At 41.2% G+C, this 16967-nt stretch overlaps 1 protein-coding gene across 1 annotated transcript; it reads right to left on the bottom strand.

Moving 5' to 3' along the window:
• Positions 1-1541: 1541 nt before the first annotated feature.
• On the bottom strand, positions 1542-16363 carry hnrnpub (heterogeneous nuclear ribonucleoprotein Ub). The gene is made up of 14 exons (XM_086060809.1): positions 15634-16363; positions 14441-14555; positions 11381-11460; positions 10232-10371; positions 10013-10112; positions 8907-9019; positions 8541-8804; positions 8330-8449; positions 4842-4970; positions 4598-4766; positions 4174-4464; positions 3278-3555; positions 3056-3193; positions 1542-2984 (listed from the first exon to the last, which is right to left on the bottom strand). Exons 1-14 carry the CDS (start codon positions 16094-16096, stop codon positions 2934-2936), a joined length of 2451 nt encoding a protein of 816 aa, XP_085916935.1. The 5' UTR covers positions 16097-16363; the 3' UTR covers positions 1542-2933.
• Positions 16364-16967: the final 604 nt, after the last annotated feature.

The following is a 16967-nucleotide window of genomic DNA, read 5'->3' as shown; positions in this document are numbered from 1 at the left end:
GCGTTTACATACAGTCTCCTGGACAACGCTGCTTGTAATGCTTTATTTGCAGTGGGGACAAGCTACACAGCTACATAGGGAGAAACATGCAGGCTATTCACATGAACAGAGAGTGTGGTCCTCGTGAGTCGACGTCAGCTAGCTTCAGGGCCAAACATACCTAATACATTGTTTGCCGTCTGAGTAGGGGGTCTTGTCATTATCTAATATGCTGCTGATGGAGGTAAACGTAGCCGGGAGGTCACCTACTAAAGATGCGGAACGGTCTGTCTGCCAGGGAAGTGGATTCACCCCTCTGGCAAAAGTTGGGAGGTTACAAGAAGGAAAGCAACATTTAAATATGAATACACCCAACGGGCAAAATGTAACTGCACAAACTAATGAGACCCAACAAAAAAACAACGTATTTCTGTTTCGCAAATAGTCACATATGGACACATTTAGTCCAGCTTCAAGAAAATAGCAGCGCTAGCAATACTAAGCTAGCATTAGCACTGCAAACAAGTCAGCATTAGCAACAGCTGCTTACCATTAGTACATGGATATTTCCGCTTAAAGTTAAATTTTTGGGACTGTACAATTAAGTAAAAAAAATAGTTAACATTCCTGTCAAGGAGGAATTTTGCTAATTCTATGTTACTTTCAACTGCCTTTCACTCTGCTTCTGTTTGGTGGCCTTGGCTAGTTGTTAGCAAATGAGGGATGGACTACCCTCCCCCAGAGCTGGATATTACAAAATAATAATAATCAAAGATTCTTACAGGGAAAATAAAGCATGTTCTTGGCAATAATATGGTCTACGCGCCTTCTGGTGTTGACTAAAGTTGACGTCAAAGTGCCCTCAAGCTTGCATTGCTAATGCTGTGATGTTTGGTGTAATGTCAAAATGGCAACGCCCTGAGATGGATGAAAACAGGTGGATTAATCTGCTTAATTCTTATTCCACCCTACTTGGTTGCAGGTGTGTGCAAGTGCACGGCAAATGATTGACACCTTGTTGGTCACGCCTTTTGTCTCTGACAGGTTGATCTTCTCTGGGCACGGTGGTGTCTTAAAAAACAAACCTGCAAACTAAAATGATCCCCATTCAAGTTATTTCTGGCTTCTTTCTTCTTTTTTTTTTAATTTTGAGATCTATTTATTTTGGAATTGAGTACTAGTTAAATACTGTATTTAATTTTTCATGATTAGGTATTTTAACATTTAATGTCATACATTACTGATCAAATAGTAAAATGCATGAATAATGATTTTTATTAAAATACCAAATTAGTTTATTTGCTACCTTAAAAAAAATTTCGGTAGTAAAATGTAATGTTTGATTAATGGCTGACTTAATATGTGCTCAAATTTGGGTACACAACGGTATTTGGATTTCCTCTCAAACTGAAAGTCGATGTACCAAAGTCTGGTCAGAATTAAAAAATAGTATTACCGTGCAACTATGCCTCCTAGAGGCTGTGAGCAGTATTGGAATGATCATATTACGTGCGTGACATAGGCAATAGGATAACAACTTAAGCACAGTATCAACCCTCAAATTTCACAACCGTATTTAACTTTAATATAGTTGAGACATACAAAAAACAATGTTAGGATACAAAAGACAAGCTGCAGCATGGTTGGTTTACAGGACCTGATATACAACCTGCAACATAAGCAATAAAAATATATTGTCTTCTGAAACCCAAATTCTGCTAATTTATCAAAACAAAACAAAGACATTTAAAGAGTGGAACACACAGCAGTACTGGGGATGACTAACACTGATCACAGCATAGCAATTGTTTTTGAGTACAGTATTTACATGCTTGTTTTAACATCCCTTCGGGTAAAAAAAAAGAAGAAAGAAGTTGAGTCGGGTACACTGAAATGAAGGAACCAGGGGTTATTGTCAGAAACTAAGAAATAATAGCTGGAACAGAAATAACGACTGTTGTGTAGATTTGAAATGAACACCATGGAGCCCTTGTTTGCTGGTGAAAGATGTGCAACCTGATCTGCACTCAGCTACTGTCTGCTATACTGTCAATATGCAAATATGAGCTAAACTCAAAATTTGGTTCAACATTCTGTTTGATTTAAAAGGGTTGGCTACATTTTCAGTTGCACTTGACAGCCAAATGCACACTGGTCACATTTGCTGAGGACCGCATCAAACGCCGACCTGCCATGATTCTTCAAATGTGCAGAGGGAATTCATAAAAAAAAAAAGGCACACCTAAAACAAGTTAGCATTTGTTCATTCTAAGAGATTGAATAACTCAACATTCAGTGCACATTACATTAGGTAAGATGATATCACAACACCAACAAGGGCTGGTGGAAATTTCTCCAAATGGGCTATTCAAAGGTATTTTACACCTTTGAACATAAATTATACGCCAGGAGAAAAGCAAAACAGTTTATTGGAGGTCTTGAAGTTAGTTTACAGTTTTGGAAGGGAGAACAACAAACTGAAACTCGCTGGAAATCATCTGCGTCTGCGCTAACTGCACAGTGGACACAAACAATATTCTTCAGGAGCCAAAACAACAACGAATTCTTTAGCTACTCAAAACAAATATTTACAATTAAGAAAAAAACAAAGAAAAAATGCACATCCCTGGAAAGGTTCTTAATACAAACTAAAAAAAAAGAAGAAGAAAAAAAGCATGTCCTTTAAAAGTGGTGCAACGCAAATGAAATATACAACAAACGATAAAAAAAAAGAAAAAAAAAGTTGTACATGCATCTCTAGCTCTTCTGAAAATTTCTCACGCAGGCTGGTCTTCCTCTGGAACGCAATGTTGACCACGTTAACTCCTCTTAGATTCTTAAAAGCAGGTACTATGAAAAATGGCATTGTTGATGGAGGAGGGATGATGATGATGATGATGGTCCGTGGCTAGAGTGGTTTTCAGTGTGGCCACCAGTCCATTAGAACAAATGTCTTAGTAATAGTTGGGCTGATACTGCTGGTTCCACGGCTTCTGATTCCAGAACTGCACAAACAAGACTGGTTTAGACACAAGCGATAGTGATGCTTCAACAGCTGAGAGAGAGAAACACTGACCCCCTGTTGCCAGCTCTGGTTGAAGGCCTGGGCCTTGTCCATGCCGTTCCTGTTGCCAAAACCGCCACTATTCCTATGGTTGCTGAAATTGCTGTTCTTGTTGCTGAAGTTGCCTCGGCCGCCACCTCTCTGATGAAACTACAAAGCAACGCATGATGGGAGAAAAAGGTGACCAAGTGTTCCTGGACGTTTACAAGATTTTGCTACTGGGCAGCTGCCAACCTGGTTGTGATGGCCTCTATTTCCGCCGCGATTCATGCCGCCACCGCCGCCGCCTCTGCCCATGTTCCCCCCTCTGTTCATTGGACCGCCTCGATTCATGTGTCCGCCTCTGTGGCCCATGTTACCCCTCATGGGTCCACCTCTGGGGGATCCGCCCATACTGGACATGTGACCCCCGCTGCGGTTGTAGCTGCCGCGGTTGGGGAAGCCTCCTCTGTATGCCGGGGGCGGCATGTAGCCCCGAGGGGGGCGGGAGAAGCCACCGCGAGGGTTGGGGGCTGCGAAGAGAGAAAAGGTCGGCCTGAGGAACAACCTTGGGTGGAGTGATCGACTGATATGGCTTTTTCAAGGTCGATCCTGATACCGATTATTAGTAGTCAATGAGACGGATAAACTGATATTTCAAGCCGATATTCATTTGAAGTAAAAAAGAAAATATTAGCGTCAAAATTAAATGAAAAAACTTTTTCTAAATTAAAAACTAAGCAAGTAAATCGTTCCCTAAAGTTTTCTACTGTAAATTAAGTTTCCCCAAATTTCAACATAATTTCTTTCTTTTTTTAAGAATAAAAGGTGTAGGGAGTTCCCAATGTAGGATAATTTTTATTAAGTGGAAATTTAAATGAATCCATAAATAAAGTTCCCTGTATCTTACTGAGCGACCAATGCTAATTTTACGTTTTCGTCAAGGTTTCAAAAGATCTTTGCAGACGGTGAAAAAATGTCTGAGTATGTTTGAAAACCCTAAATTTGCTACGTTCGCAAACATTCACCGCTCAATGAGATTTGTAAAAAGGCAGATGCCGATATTTATCAAAATGCCAAATACCGCCACCAATAATCGGCCCGGCTGATAATCAGTCTATCCCTACTTAAGTGCCAAACACGCCTCATACCTCCTCGGAAGTTGCCTCGGCTCTGGAAGCCCGCACGACCGCCGCCGCCGCCTCCCCTCTGTACTGGCCCACTGCTGCGGCCAAACTGGTTCTTGCCTCCGCGACCGCCCCCGCGGGATCCGCCGCCTCGCTTGGGTGTTGTGCTTCCCTGGTTGGGCTTCTTCTCAGCAGGCAGGGCACTCTTGCTTTCTTCTTTGTATGTTTCTAAAACTTTGGCAGCGTCGTCCCTCGGCAGCTCGGCGAAGAGCACCTCGCTGAAGCTCTCGCCTTCCACAGGCAGGGAATAGAAGCCTGTGACAGACCAACACACTTAGCAAATACTATGCCACAATTCTAGAGGCCAAAGTACTCACACGCTATACTCAAGTACAAATGCTATTTGTTACTTCCCACCAGCAAACAATTCTCTTGCTGCTTCCTTCACCTTTCATCTTGAGAAACGCATGTTCGGGGACTTCTTTGCCGTCACTCATGACCTTCTTCTGAACCCTCTGCTTGTAATCCTCCTCGGCGGGGAATACCACCACAGCTTTACGCTGGAAGCCGGCAAACAAGCACATCTTCCTCTTCTGGCCAGGGCCAGACAAGTTAGTCTGGAGGGGAAGAACAATCCTAAAGTTAATATTTCTACTCGACATGGTACGCAGAGCAATGTTAAGGTGACTTACGTGATCCAGGATGTAGTTCCGTTTCTTGCGGGCAGCAATCTCAATGAACTTTCCCAAGAAAAGAGGTGCACGCTGGGAAATGGCAAGCAGTTTGTTGTATTCTTTTGGCTGCCGATTCGGGGTGTTGATCTGTAGGACAGGATTAGTGTTAATTTTGTTAACGAAAACTAAACAAATGTTTTCGTCCACACTGATTATTCACCAGAAGACGAAAAGTAGACTAGAATAAAACTCTCATTAATAAACAATAACTGGGACTAAATCAGTATGCATTTTCGTCTACTAAAAAAGACGAGACGAAAGTGCACTTCACTTTACAAAAACTGGGCTAAAAATCTATGGACATTTTAGTTCATGAACAAAAACAAGACAAAAATTATATGATTTGATAAAATCCTGTCTCTGCTTATCTGCCACTGTGACACTGTCATGTGATACATAGTGACACACCACTTTTCAAATCTGTAGCTAGTGCAACATGCACATGGGGACAGACAGGAGGTGGATTCAAGGATATATATATATATAAATATATATATACACATACACACACACACACGTATACATACAGTGCTCAGCATAAATGAGTACACCCCCTACGAAAAATAACACTTTAAACAATATGTCAATCAAATCAAAAACAATTTTCTAAATATTGACAAGACTACATTTGTATAACATCTGTATAACTTATAACATGAAAGTAAGGTTAATAATATACATTAGACAACAGAATTTTCAGTTTTATTTAAATTAATGCAACGGGTGATGCAAAAATGAGTACACCCCACTGAAAGTCTATGGAGCAAAGCCCAAATTTTAGACTACAAACATCTACAGCTGAGTCTAATTATTCATTACACAGGTGTCAAGCAGACTGTTGACTATAAATGGGTGGTACTTAAAGAAAACACTTTCCCATTTCATGCTGTTAGCAATGGCACCAGACGGAAGAGAAATGTCACAGGACCTGAGAAAAAAAATAAATTTCTTTGCACAACAAATGTGATGGCTACAAGAAGATCAGCAAAGCTTTACTTATCAGTCAGAATACTGTAGTAAAAGTGGTACAACAATGTAAAAAAGATGGAACTGCAACCATCTCACAGAGACGTCAAGGTCGTCCAGGGATGTTAACAACTCGACAGCAGCGTCTTCCAATGAGAAGGGTGGAAGAAAATCGACACTGCAGTTATCTAAGGAAATAGAAAGCCAAACTGGGTCGACCCATGACAAAATATGGCGTACACTGCAAAGGACTGGCATTCTTGGGTGCCGCCCACGGAGGAAGCTTCTCCTAAAGCCCAGGCACAAAAAAGCGCGCCTCGAGTTTGCCAGGGCCCGTGCTGACAAAGATGAAGACTACTGGGACTCTGTACTCTGGAGTGATCAGACCAAGATAAATGTTTTTGGAACTGATGGCTTCAAAACTGTATGGCGTCGCAAAGGTGAGGAATACAAGGAAAAATGCATGGTGCCTACAGTGAAACATGGTGGTGGCAGTGTCCTCATGTGGGGTTGCATGAATACTGCTGGTGTCGGGGAGCTGAATTTCATTGATGGCATCATGAATTCACAGCTGTATTGGTCAATTTTGAAAGAAAAGATGCTGCCATCACTCCATGCCCTCTGTCGTCGTGCACTTTTCCAACATGACAATGATCCTAAGCCCACATCTAAGGTCAATGTTGGATTTCTGAAGAAGAACCAGGTGAAAGTGATTCAGTGGCCAAGTATGTCTCCTGATCTGAACCCAATTGAACACCTATGGGGAATTCTAAAGAGGAAAGTTGAGCATCACTCTGTGATTAAAAATCGTGGAGACCATGCAAAGTACTAAATTTATTAATTTTTTGGTGGGGTGTACTCATTTTTGCATCGCCCCTATTTGAGTAAAACTGAAAAATGTGTAATAATTTTTTTTCTTTTTAACATTACTTCCATGTTATAAGTTAACCATATGTATATTAAACTTGGTCTTGCCAACATGTTGGAAATTGTTTTTGTGTTTATTGAGATATTGCACGCACGCAGCTCAAAGGTTTGTGAACCCTGCGAGCATGGTCAGATTTTTGTATAAAATATTAAAATGATCTTATATGTGACCCTCTCACTTAATCGGACATTGCACCTCCTTTTGCAATGAGAACTTCATCCAAACACTTTCTTTAGTGACTTATCAGTCGTTCAGATCTACTTTGGGGATTTTTGCCACTCTTCCTTGCAAAATGCAGCCAGTTGAGAGGTTGGATTGGAATGGTTTGAATTATTGTCATGTTGCATGATCCATCTTCTACAGTGCTGTAACTTCACAAAGAACGGCTTCAGGTTATGTTCCAGGATTTCACAATATTCCTCTGAACTCATGATTCTCTGGATTATGTGGAGCTGTCCAGGTCCTGAAGATGAAAAGCCAGCCCAGATCTCAACATGCTTCACTGTAGGGAGAAGGTACTTTTGCTGGTATGCAGTGTTGACTTTTCACCAAACATGACTCATTTTTCTTGTGGTTCTTGCTGATATTTTAGAAGGTCATCCACTTCTGGGCAGTATTGTAGTAATTTTCATTGTTCTCTTGTGGCAGATGGTCTGCTTCACAGTGGAATGATGAAGCTATATATTTTGTTTTAGATGACAGACAGATGTGCTGTCACTACCCACTTCCTGAGGTCCCCTGAGATTTCTCTTCCTCTCAGCATGACTGACCTGTATGGGTTCACCTGGGTAAGACTTAAGTGACGTGGTTTTGTCTCCGTTTCAGTCAGTGATGCACAATTTATTTGCTTAAGCTCTCATTTCATTGATCCATTTCAGTGGTTAGTTCAGCTACCAATTTGTCTTACCTGATCCCTCTGATCTTGACTGCTTGTTTTAAGCAATGCTGCAGAGGGTTCACTTACTTTTGCACCTACATGAATTTACCAAAAACCCTTTTTAAGTTAGTTTTGACTACACGATTGTTTTAAAAAGAAAAAAGAGAAAGAACGATGCATTGAAATGCTAAACCTAAACCTGTTATTTCCTATAAAATGTAATTGTTTTTCATCAAAAAGATGAGAGAAAATTCAATGTGAAACTATTTTAGATTCGAAATGTTATCTGCTGACAAAAAAATATATACAGGGGTAAAATGATTGTCCTGACTAAAACGTTGACAGTTTTTATTGACTAAAACTATACAAATAAAATTAGGTTTTCTTGGACTAAAATGTTACATTTATAGTCGAGTAAAATTTGACTAAATAAAAACGGGGTGAGGTTGACTAACTTTGATTAAAAACTAACAAGCGTGATTGAAACTCGACAAAAATGGAGAAAAATGATTATTAAAATTAAAAACGCCTGATTAAATTAACGCTAGACAGGATTCAAGAAACAAAATTATAGCATATGCCAACTCTGCTTATCCATTAGCGTACATTTCCGACAGTGATACTACATGAAGAAATATGCATGTACACATGCAGTTGCATGTACATGCAACTGACCATCATCTTTTCCACGATTGTGTCGCTTCCCAGGATGTAGTACTTCCCAGGATTCTCCTGGACATGGTTCTTCACCCATGTGGTCTTGCCCGCACCTGGCAAACCAACCATCACGATAATCTACAAGAATGAAATGATGGAAAGAAGCGGGTAACATACACAGGAATGAAAACGCCACACTGTATTCCTAATGATGTTTATAGCTGCTTACCTCACAGTCTGCCTTGGTCTGCGGCCCGCGGGGCCCACGGACACGTTCGTCGACAGGAATCTGCTCCATGATGGTGTACTCCGAGGGCACGGGAAAGAACGGGGTCTCCATCTGGCCAAAGTTGACCTCCACGGCGCAGTTGTGGCACATGACATGAGGGAAAAGATGCTGGCCGTTCAGCTCGTCTTTGCTCACACGGAAAGCTTCGCCTGGCTCCCCACCATTCTTGGAGAAGGACAGAACCACATCATCCCCGTCGAAATCCTGAACAGACCAAAAAAGAACGTGCAAAGAAAAGGTTGTTGTTCTTATTAATAACGACAATTTAATTATGGCAATTTAACAGTGACGAAAAAGATGTCTTACAGCGAGGCAGCAGACGACGTCATTCTCATCAAAAGTTTCACCAAAGTCTTCCATGACAGCGTTTGTCGTCTTCTTACCCTTCCCAGAGTATGCGTATGAATGGATGCCGTCACCTAAATCGTAACGGGAGAGTACATACTGTCAAAAGAGTAAACATGACCGTGTGAACGAGTCAATGCGATTTAGGATATAATGTGGCTAGGACACTTACATATACAGATTACACTAAGATTTTCATTGAAAGCTCCGGTTTTATTTTTAACAATGCTTAACACACAACCAGGCATGCATAGAAACAAGATCCCCAAATGCTCTCCGGAAAGAGTTCATTACAAAGGGCTCTAGAAATGATTCATGAATTGTTTAAAGAACAGCTTTTACAGTACAATATAAGGAGAAGCTATTAAAGCTCTTCCCGGAACTAGGTCTCCAATCTCAAATCGGGGATCGAATCAGAAAACGATGCGGTGAGGAAGGATGGAAGGAAATCCAAAATCAAAACAGTCATGGCGGAACAGAGACACCGAGCTTGCACTGTCTCCACTTTGACCAACACCTTTTCTTCTCATGTAATTTTTTCCTGCTAAAAACAAAGCACAAACTATCGCCACTACACCGCCTTGTTTGTTTACTTTGAAGTCCCGTTTAATCTCAAGAGGTTTTGCGAGACTTCCAGTCCAACCCGAAAATATCCATGAATGAAATCGATTTGTGTGTGATGTGTTGATTGTGCCGTGCGGCTTCACACACCACACACTGCAAAACCAGTAAATTTGGAAGTCTGCAGACAACTTCAAAAATCTTGCCGTGTGAACCAGGCTTTAGCAACTCTGCTGCGCTGTAAAAAACACTTGTGCTCAAAATTTCCTCTTCCTTGTAATTGTGGCACCAACCCAACAACAGCATATTGTAGCCTCGGCCTACAGCATGCAGCACGCCGGGGTTGGGGTTCGCTTCCGTAATTTTCTTTTGTTGAACATTTTATTGAACACATTATTAATATCAATCCCGTGTCTATCGCAATACATACTGATAGCCCTTAGTCTGACACTAATAAAGCAGTGTTGACAAAACAAGGTAGGCTAAGCGAGAACGAGGAAACCCACCAAGTAGCAGTGACGACGCAGACAACGACCATCCGACCTGCACATCATGGATCTCCATGTTCTTACTTGAAATATGCTTCACTGGAATCTTTTCTGTGATCTGTCAGGCAGACAGGAACAAGTTGATTACATATATTAATACATATCGATATTTGAGCAGGACTTAAATGGGAAACGTTGGCGAAGTTTTAAAATGAGTCATTCTCATCTTGACAGTACCTTCACTTCAAAGCAGACTTTGCCTTTGTTCACACCATACGTGGCCTTGCCTCCAGACCAGAGGTAGGCAAAACTCTCCATTGTGAGCGACGAGGCACTGAAGCGATCACGTGACACCTTAAAGTGCAGGTCGCAGTTGTCTACATAAGAAAAACAACACGTTAAGAGTTGCATTCATACAGAATATCATAATTGGATAATCATGGCTAGTTTTATACCTGTTTGTATGCCTATCGTCTCATAGGATTTACATGATCAGGATTTTGAGGTAAAAAAATAATTAAAAAAAATAAAAAAAGAGAGAGACAACCGATCACGATACAGTTGATACAGTCATTTAAGGCACTGTATTTCTCACAAAAGCAGTAGAACAACTTCCGTGCAGTAATGAGCGTTCTTACAACAGTTACATATTGACATACAGTGCCAAAATCTTGAGTAGCGGCCAAATACCATTTGCCATGGCCTTCTATGGGCAAATGTATATGTAGGAACCTCTACAGCGGTAATGTCTTATTTCTGGGAGTCGATCAATGAGCAAATCAAAAGTACGGCCGATGACAAAATGTGCATAAAATGCTAAATATTGGCCAATCCAGCCAATCAGATTGGTGTAAAGTCTAAAGCATAATTATATTTTAGCTATCAAGTTTTGTATCTCTTCAAATGCTACTTTACTTTAACAGTTTAGCAACCCACGGCCACTTCTGAAAAGATGTATACACCCCTGCATACACGATGGTCAGCAACAGAACTCAAATCGACCAATTTTGTGCTAGGGTGGATCGATTCAGGTACAGACTCCCATTTATAATTTCTTAAGTTGTCAACTACTTTGAAAAACGCACAACACCACCTAAAGTACTACAGTAAATAATCAACTGCAACTTAAAACTATTGAAACTAAAAGGCCATTGCAAACAAGGCATTATGAAAGTAATCTAGAACTATCTTATTGTTAGGCCTTGGTAAAGTGCTGTGCTCACTGTCAAATTAGAAGGTACATGTCTTCTAGACATACAAGAATGAACTCGAGTAACACTTAATTTTGTTTTTGTGACTGTTGTATTTTCCACAAATTGCACCAGATGAAAGTAAAGATAAAACTATTCCCATTGTTTTAGTCATTTATCTTATTAGGCGACTCACAGTTGTCCAGGCAGACTTTGGTGTCATCAAACTCTTCATCTTCTTCCTCCAAAGGGGGCACGGGCGATTTAAATGAAGCCCTGCGGGGGGGGGGGGAAAAAGACCATACACATTCAATTGGATGATGGTCATTTGAACTGCATAGGAACCACTTGCTGAAAAGAAGTGGGGGGGGGGGGGGGTAACGTATTGGGAAGCCTCCAACCCGTTCTGGGCAGTGGTGTACACCGTGTATATTGTAATCCTGCAGACACTTACCTTGTATCATCCAGCCAGTGAAATCTAAATGTAAGACAAAGACAATTGCACCTAGACGAGCCTTAGAAGTAAAGATATATTTGGAGTGACGCAAGGACTTGAATAACTTCCTATTTAATGTTGTGTTGCCTCTGTAGGAGATGGCTTGACAAAATGTATTACACATACTCACAGTAGAACCTCCAAAATTCAATGACACAAATGACTAAATTACTCTGCTTCAACATTCAGGCCATGTATACACGTAGTCAGGTTTTTAGCAAATGGGAGATGTTTTTCTGCGGCTTGCACACGCCCGCGGGAATTTTTTCGTTACAAACGAAGGTTTCTAAAAACTCCGGCCAAAGTGAAGATTTGCGTATTTTTGCGGTCGTGTGTGTCTGTCGGCAAATTAAGTTTTACGGCGTCCTCTACACACGTCCCTCAATCACATACCTCAAGTTGTTAAAAAAACAAGAAAAAAAGGCGGCGTGGATTCGATTCCCCACCGGGGAAACCATGTTTGTATGTGTGTGTGCTGAATGAGAAAAAAAAGGTGAAATAAAAAACAAGTGAAGCTTTTTAAGATTTTGTATTTATCGTCTTTGTTTTCCTCTATGCTCCGTTTATGATGTACTCATAGACTGTTTACAAGTATATATATTTTTTAATTGACAGCACTGATCCCCATATATACAGGTCAGCGGCTGACAGTCCGTGCTTGTGTGACGTATGAGGCAGTGACGTCAGGAGAGGAGCAGTATTTGGCTAACTACTTGTCATGCATCTCATTGTAAGCCCAATTTGTGGATTGGATAAGATTTGGGGAACTGTTGCCACCTTAATGTCTGGAATTGTTATGAACGTACTTAAAAACGCATTGATGCGGTTAGCTGTGGATGTTTTCTTTTCTACAAACGTGGTGGTGTGGACACTATTTTTTTTCTACACTTAGAGGAGGGAAATATCAGTTTTTAAAAATACCCTGTTATGTGTGTACATGGCCTCAGTCTTCCACTCAGCGAGTAGCTAAAAGATCAACAGCACAAGTGTTTTTGCTTAACAACAAAAAGGAAAGCAGTGAGCATAATTAAGTGGAAATATCAGACACAAACATCTATCACAATATAATTTTTTTTTTTTACGAGTCAATAGATAATTATTGATTTTTTTAACTATTAAAAATAAGAACCCGGATAAAAAGTCTTAGTTCTGCTACTTGCGTCTCCTCTAACCTAACGATTCACAAGTGAGTGATATTGAACTATTGTTACATGCGGTATATCTGGTTGTGACACACAAATTTTTTTTTTATAAAATATTCTTGAAATCTACTTTGGTGGTGGCCAGTTTACTTGGGTGGCCCACCCAAGTATTAACATGGTGTGGGAAACACTGCATATTGCATTGATGTTGATCATGTGTCTACTGCAATACATTGAATTATCGCCCTGCCATGTGGGAAAACAGGTTTGAATTGTGGCACACTGCAACTACCTACTTGTCTTTAAATAGTAAAAATTGACACGTTTTCTCTCATTTCGACCTTAAAAAGCATTAGCAGTGAATACACCCGATACAACCGTGTTTAACGACAAGGGATTTTTCAGTCAGATGGTGTCCCAGTTGCTTATACCAAATATAGTGCAAACTGTTTTGCCATCTGACATTTCCACCAGAAATGTTTCATGCATTGCTGCGGTTGCTTTTCAATTTGGAGGTTCCACTGTAAATAAAATATGTAAAGTAATACAGGCTACAGTCACTTACCAAATCTGTCGCACAAGATCAGGCCCCTAAATCACAGGAGAGTTCTAGAAACACGTCCATGTGGAATTAAGTAATGCTCCGTGAGAAATTATGTTATCCTGGGAAAAACTAGTACAGGCCATGGAAAAAATCTTGAGTTCAATAATATTGTCATATTGACAGCCACTCCAAAAAGTCCAAGCAAGGTCATGTGATAGATCCAATCATCACACTGGGGCAGAGTAGGACATCCAGGAGAAAAATGTTGACTCTAAAATGCTCAGAGATCTGTCAGACGGCAATGATGTGATGATTACCTAAATTTATAACTCAATCTGATTTTGTGCCATTAAAGGATAACACAATGAAAACACTGATCAAGAAGAAGGTATGTGTATAGACCATGCGCACCATGCTTGATGTCACACCAGCACAAGGGGAAAATGAAAATGTAAACCTTGGACCTCACTATCCACACTCACACCATGTTATCTTTCACACATGACATGATTCATGAGACAGAAACACAGAAATATCATATCAACATCATACAAAGAGTGGGGGGGGGGACTAATGAAAATTATTCACAATTGCGAGGCAAACGATGGACGGTCAAGAGCGAGTTCCTTCGTGGACGTTTAGACTTTTACAAGATTCCTGCCCTCCTCCCACATTTCTCAGCTACCACCCAAGTCATGCCCTCCCCATTGAATGAACTGTGTACAACTGCTACACTCCTCTGAGTTCTTTGTGAGCAACCTTGAATCACATTGAGGACACAACTGGCATTAAGTGTGAAGAGGAGCAGATTTAAAGCTAACTTTAGAGATTCACTCCTGCTACAGAATTGCAGTGCATTTGAAAACAATGTATAACAGATAAATAATGGTAAGGTTCTCTGAGCAGTCAGGGATCATAGCCCTCAAAACATGTGAGAAAGTGGTTATTTCTTTATAAAATGTTCTTGAAAGGCTAGCTAGGTATATGTGCATCGGCACTTAAAGCCAATACATAACAAAGCTATGATGGCACTTCAGGGATGCTGAAGGCCATTTTGCTCTGTCCCATCCTTACCAGCTGTATTTGTTCTCTTCAATAAATTCAAAGTAGCCCCTTCCATGTTCCTCCCGGCGTCTCTTAACACCCTTCTTATTCTTCTGATCAGCATTCGTGTCTTTGTCCGCATCCCCTTTGAAAATAGAACAAAGATATATAATGAGGTGCTCCTTTGAGAGAGGTCGGACTGGCAGTGGGGTTCTGGCCCACAAAGCCCGTTCAGTCAGTTACATAAAGTCGACCATCATGAGCTAAAGAAGTGGAAAACACCTCATATTATTAGACAATAGTACAATCATGTGAATACAATTGTAATGACCAGAGTCTAATTACAATGCAAGCTGGTCCAAATATGCACATTTAAGAGCAGAGGTGGTGGGGCTGGGAAAACAATTTTGTGTATTAAAATGAGAACAATAACCCTACAGATGGTATAAAGTAAAGTTAGTGTGGGACAAGTACATCGTACTTTTGAGGTAATGCACCATGCAAGGAAATGTAAGCCTCCTAACTGCACTGACAGTCCCTTTCCCTTCATGGCTTATGCAGAATTAAAATGGCGGCTTAGAGCTATAAAATGACCATTTAAACGTGATAATGCGTAGAAACACGGATAACGTAACCACGCGTTAACTAAAGGAACTTTACATAATTTCTTCAATTGCCACACAACTTAAGGTTAGGTAGTTCAACAGCTTATGATATTTGTATAAATCTCATATATTCCGATAGTGTCGACAAAAGTGCGAATGCTAAAATGCTACTGCTAAAGTAGCAAAAACAGTCAGTCATTCACAAATGTATGGTATGCCGTCAAATTCGCATCCCCGACCACTAAAGCAGAAACCAGTTAAGTCGGCCGCCGGCTGATGAGCGCTTCCCAGACAAAGAAAATTACTCTAGCCAGTGAGCTAACAAGCTAAGTTAATCAACCAGGTCGTCTGTTCAACGAATGCATAGACACGTTTTACGCAGCTAACGACTACATGTCATACTTTAAATCCACGGCGGGTATTTAACGTTACGGAAATTGTGATGTTTACGCCAATTGAGCTAACGTCCGTATTAGCAAAACTGCGTCATTATGAAGCTAACGCTTGGCCTGTTAAGGTTACGCCGCGCAATACTGTGTTCAATTGCAACCAGCTCTCCGCCGCGGTGAGTTAAAGCATGGGGGGAAGCTCTCCAAGAGATCAATTCAGGCGACTCACCCTCCGCTGCCTGCTCCTCTGGCTCACCATCGTCGTCTTCTATTTTCTCCATGTCATCCACGTCTGCTTTGAGCAAGGGATCCATCTCGTCGTCCTCTTCCCCGTCTCCCATTTCTTCGTCCTCGGCGGAAGCAGCAGAAGCTGCGGCGGCGGGAGCGGGAGCGACAGAGTCGTCGGCGCTTGCCCCGTTTTGTTCTACCTCGGCTTCTTGCTCGTTAGCCTCCATGCTTTCAACTACCGGAGCCTCTCCCTCTTCTTCTTCCCCCATGCACTCCGGTTCGGTGGCCTGTTCTAAATCTTCTTCCTCAGCAACCGCTTCCTCGCAGGCCGCGGCCTCCTCGTCCAAAGCGGCCTGCAGGCGGTCCATCAGGTCGGCCTTCAGTCCCTTATCGGAAAGACGACGCTTTTTCAGTTCGTCCTTGAGATCGTTTACTTTCAGCTTTTTGACGTTGATCGAACTCATTGCTAATGCTTTGGATGTTGCAAATATATCGCACTTGAAATAAATAGCTGAACGCTTCTTGTTTAGCTAGGTGCGAAACTGCGCCAAAATGCTGTCCGACTAGAGTAAGTAGTGCCCACCGCCTAGCGTGTGAGCAGAGGGCGTGGGGTGGTGACGTCATTACCGTAATGACAAGAGCGCGGCGCAATGACGCGCCAGGCCATCTGTCGCCTTGACACAACTCCACGTGGAAAATGAATAAAGAAAACTGTACTAAAACAAAAATGAGCACGAACATTTATAAAACATGCTAACAATCCACTTCACCGGGTACATTAAAACAACTTTTCCATCCATCCATCCATTTTCTATCTCTTTCCAGGGGTTGCGGGGAATCCCAGACTTCCCTCTTCTGAGAGAATCCCCAGGCGTTCTCGGGTTAGCCGGGACACACCTTTTAAGGAGAAAAGTATTATAATTGGTTGTATCTATAGACCATCAGATACTGACCTCGGCATCTTTAATGCGGCTCTTTTATCCATCTTGGGCACTGCAACTAAGGAAAACCAATATGTGTTTTTTCCTTGGCGATTTTAACGTTGACCTGCTTAAGAGAGAATCTCCGTCTGCCATCAACTTTTTAAGCACACTCGATGCTACTAATTTATTTTTATTAATTCAAAAACCTACTTGTATTACTAGATTCTCAGCATCTTTTATTGATACATTCTTTTAAACTCCTTCGATTTTCAAATTACGGCAGGCGTATTGTTATCAGATATTTCTTACTATCTCCCTGTTTTTCAGATTATGCAGACTAAAGGAGTCAATAGCGGAAGCAATATCAATTACTCACAGGTTCAAGCTTGAAAATTTACAAAACAAACTTTGG

The sequence above is a fragment of the Leptonotus elevatus genome, chromosome 18, assembly GCF_054856555.1.
Source record: "Leptonotus elevatus isolate MCC_2025b chromosome 18, RoL_Lele_1.0, whole genome shotgun sequence".
NCBI classification, from domain to species: Eukaryota; Metazoa; Chordata; class Actinopteri; order Syngnathiformes; family Syngnathidae; genus Leptonotus; species Leptonotus elevatus.
The sequence above is the reverse complement of the archived record's forward strand: the minus strand, read 5'-3'. Positions and strand labels throughout refer to the sequence as shown.

Bases quoted from the DNA above. Each gene is read 5' to 3' on its own strand.
- hnrnpub (XM_086060809.1), bottom strand. From the start codon at position 16,096: ATGAGTTCGATCAACGTCAAAAAGCTGAAAGTAAACGATCTCAAGGAC. The intron at 14,556-15,633 runs GTGAGTCGCCTG...CTATTTTCAAAG, and splicing joins AGAGGAGCAGGCAGCGGAGG to GGGATGCGGACAAAGACACG. The intron at 3,556-4,173 runs GTATGAGGCGTG...CTCTCTTCGCAG, and splicing joins CCGAGGCAACTTCCGAGGAG to CCCCCAACCCTCGCGGTGGC.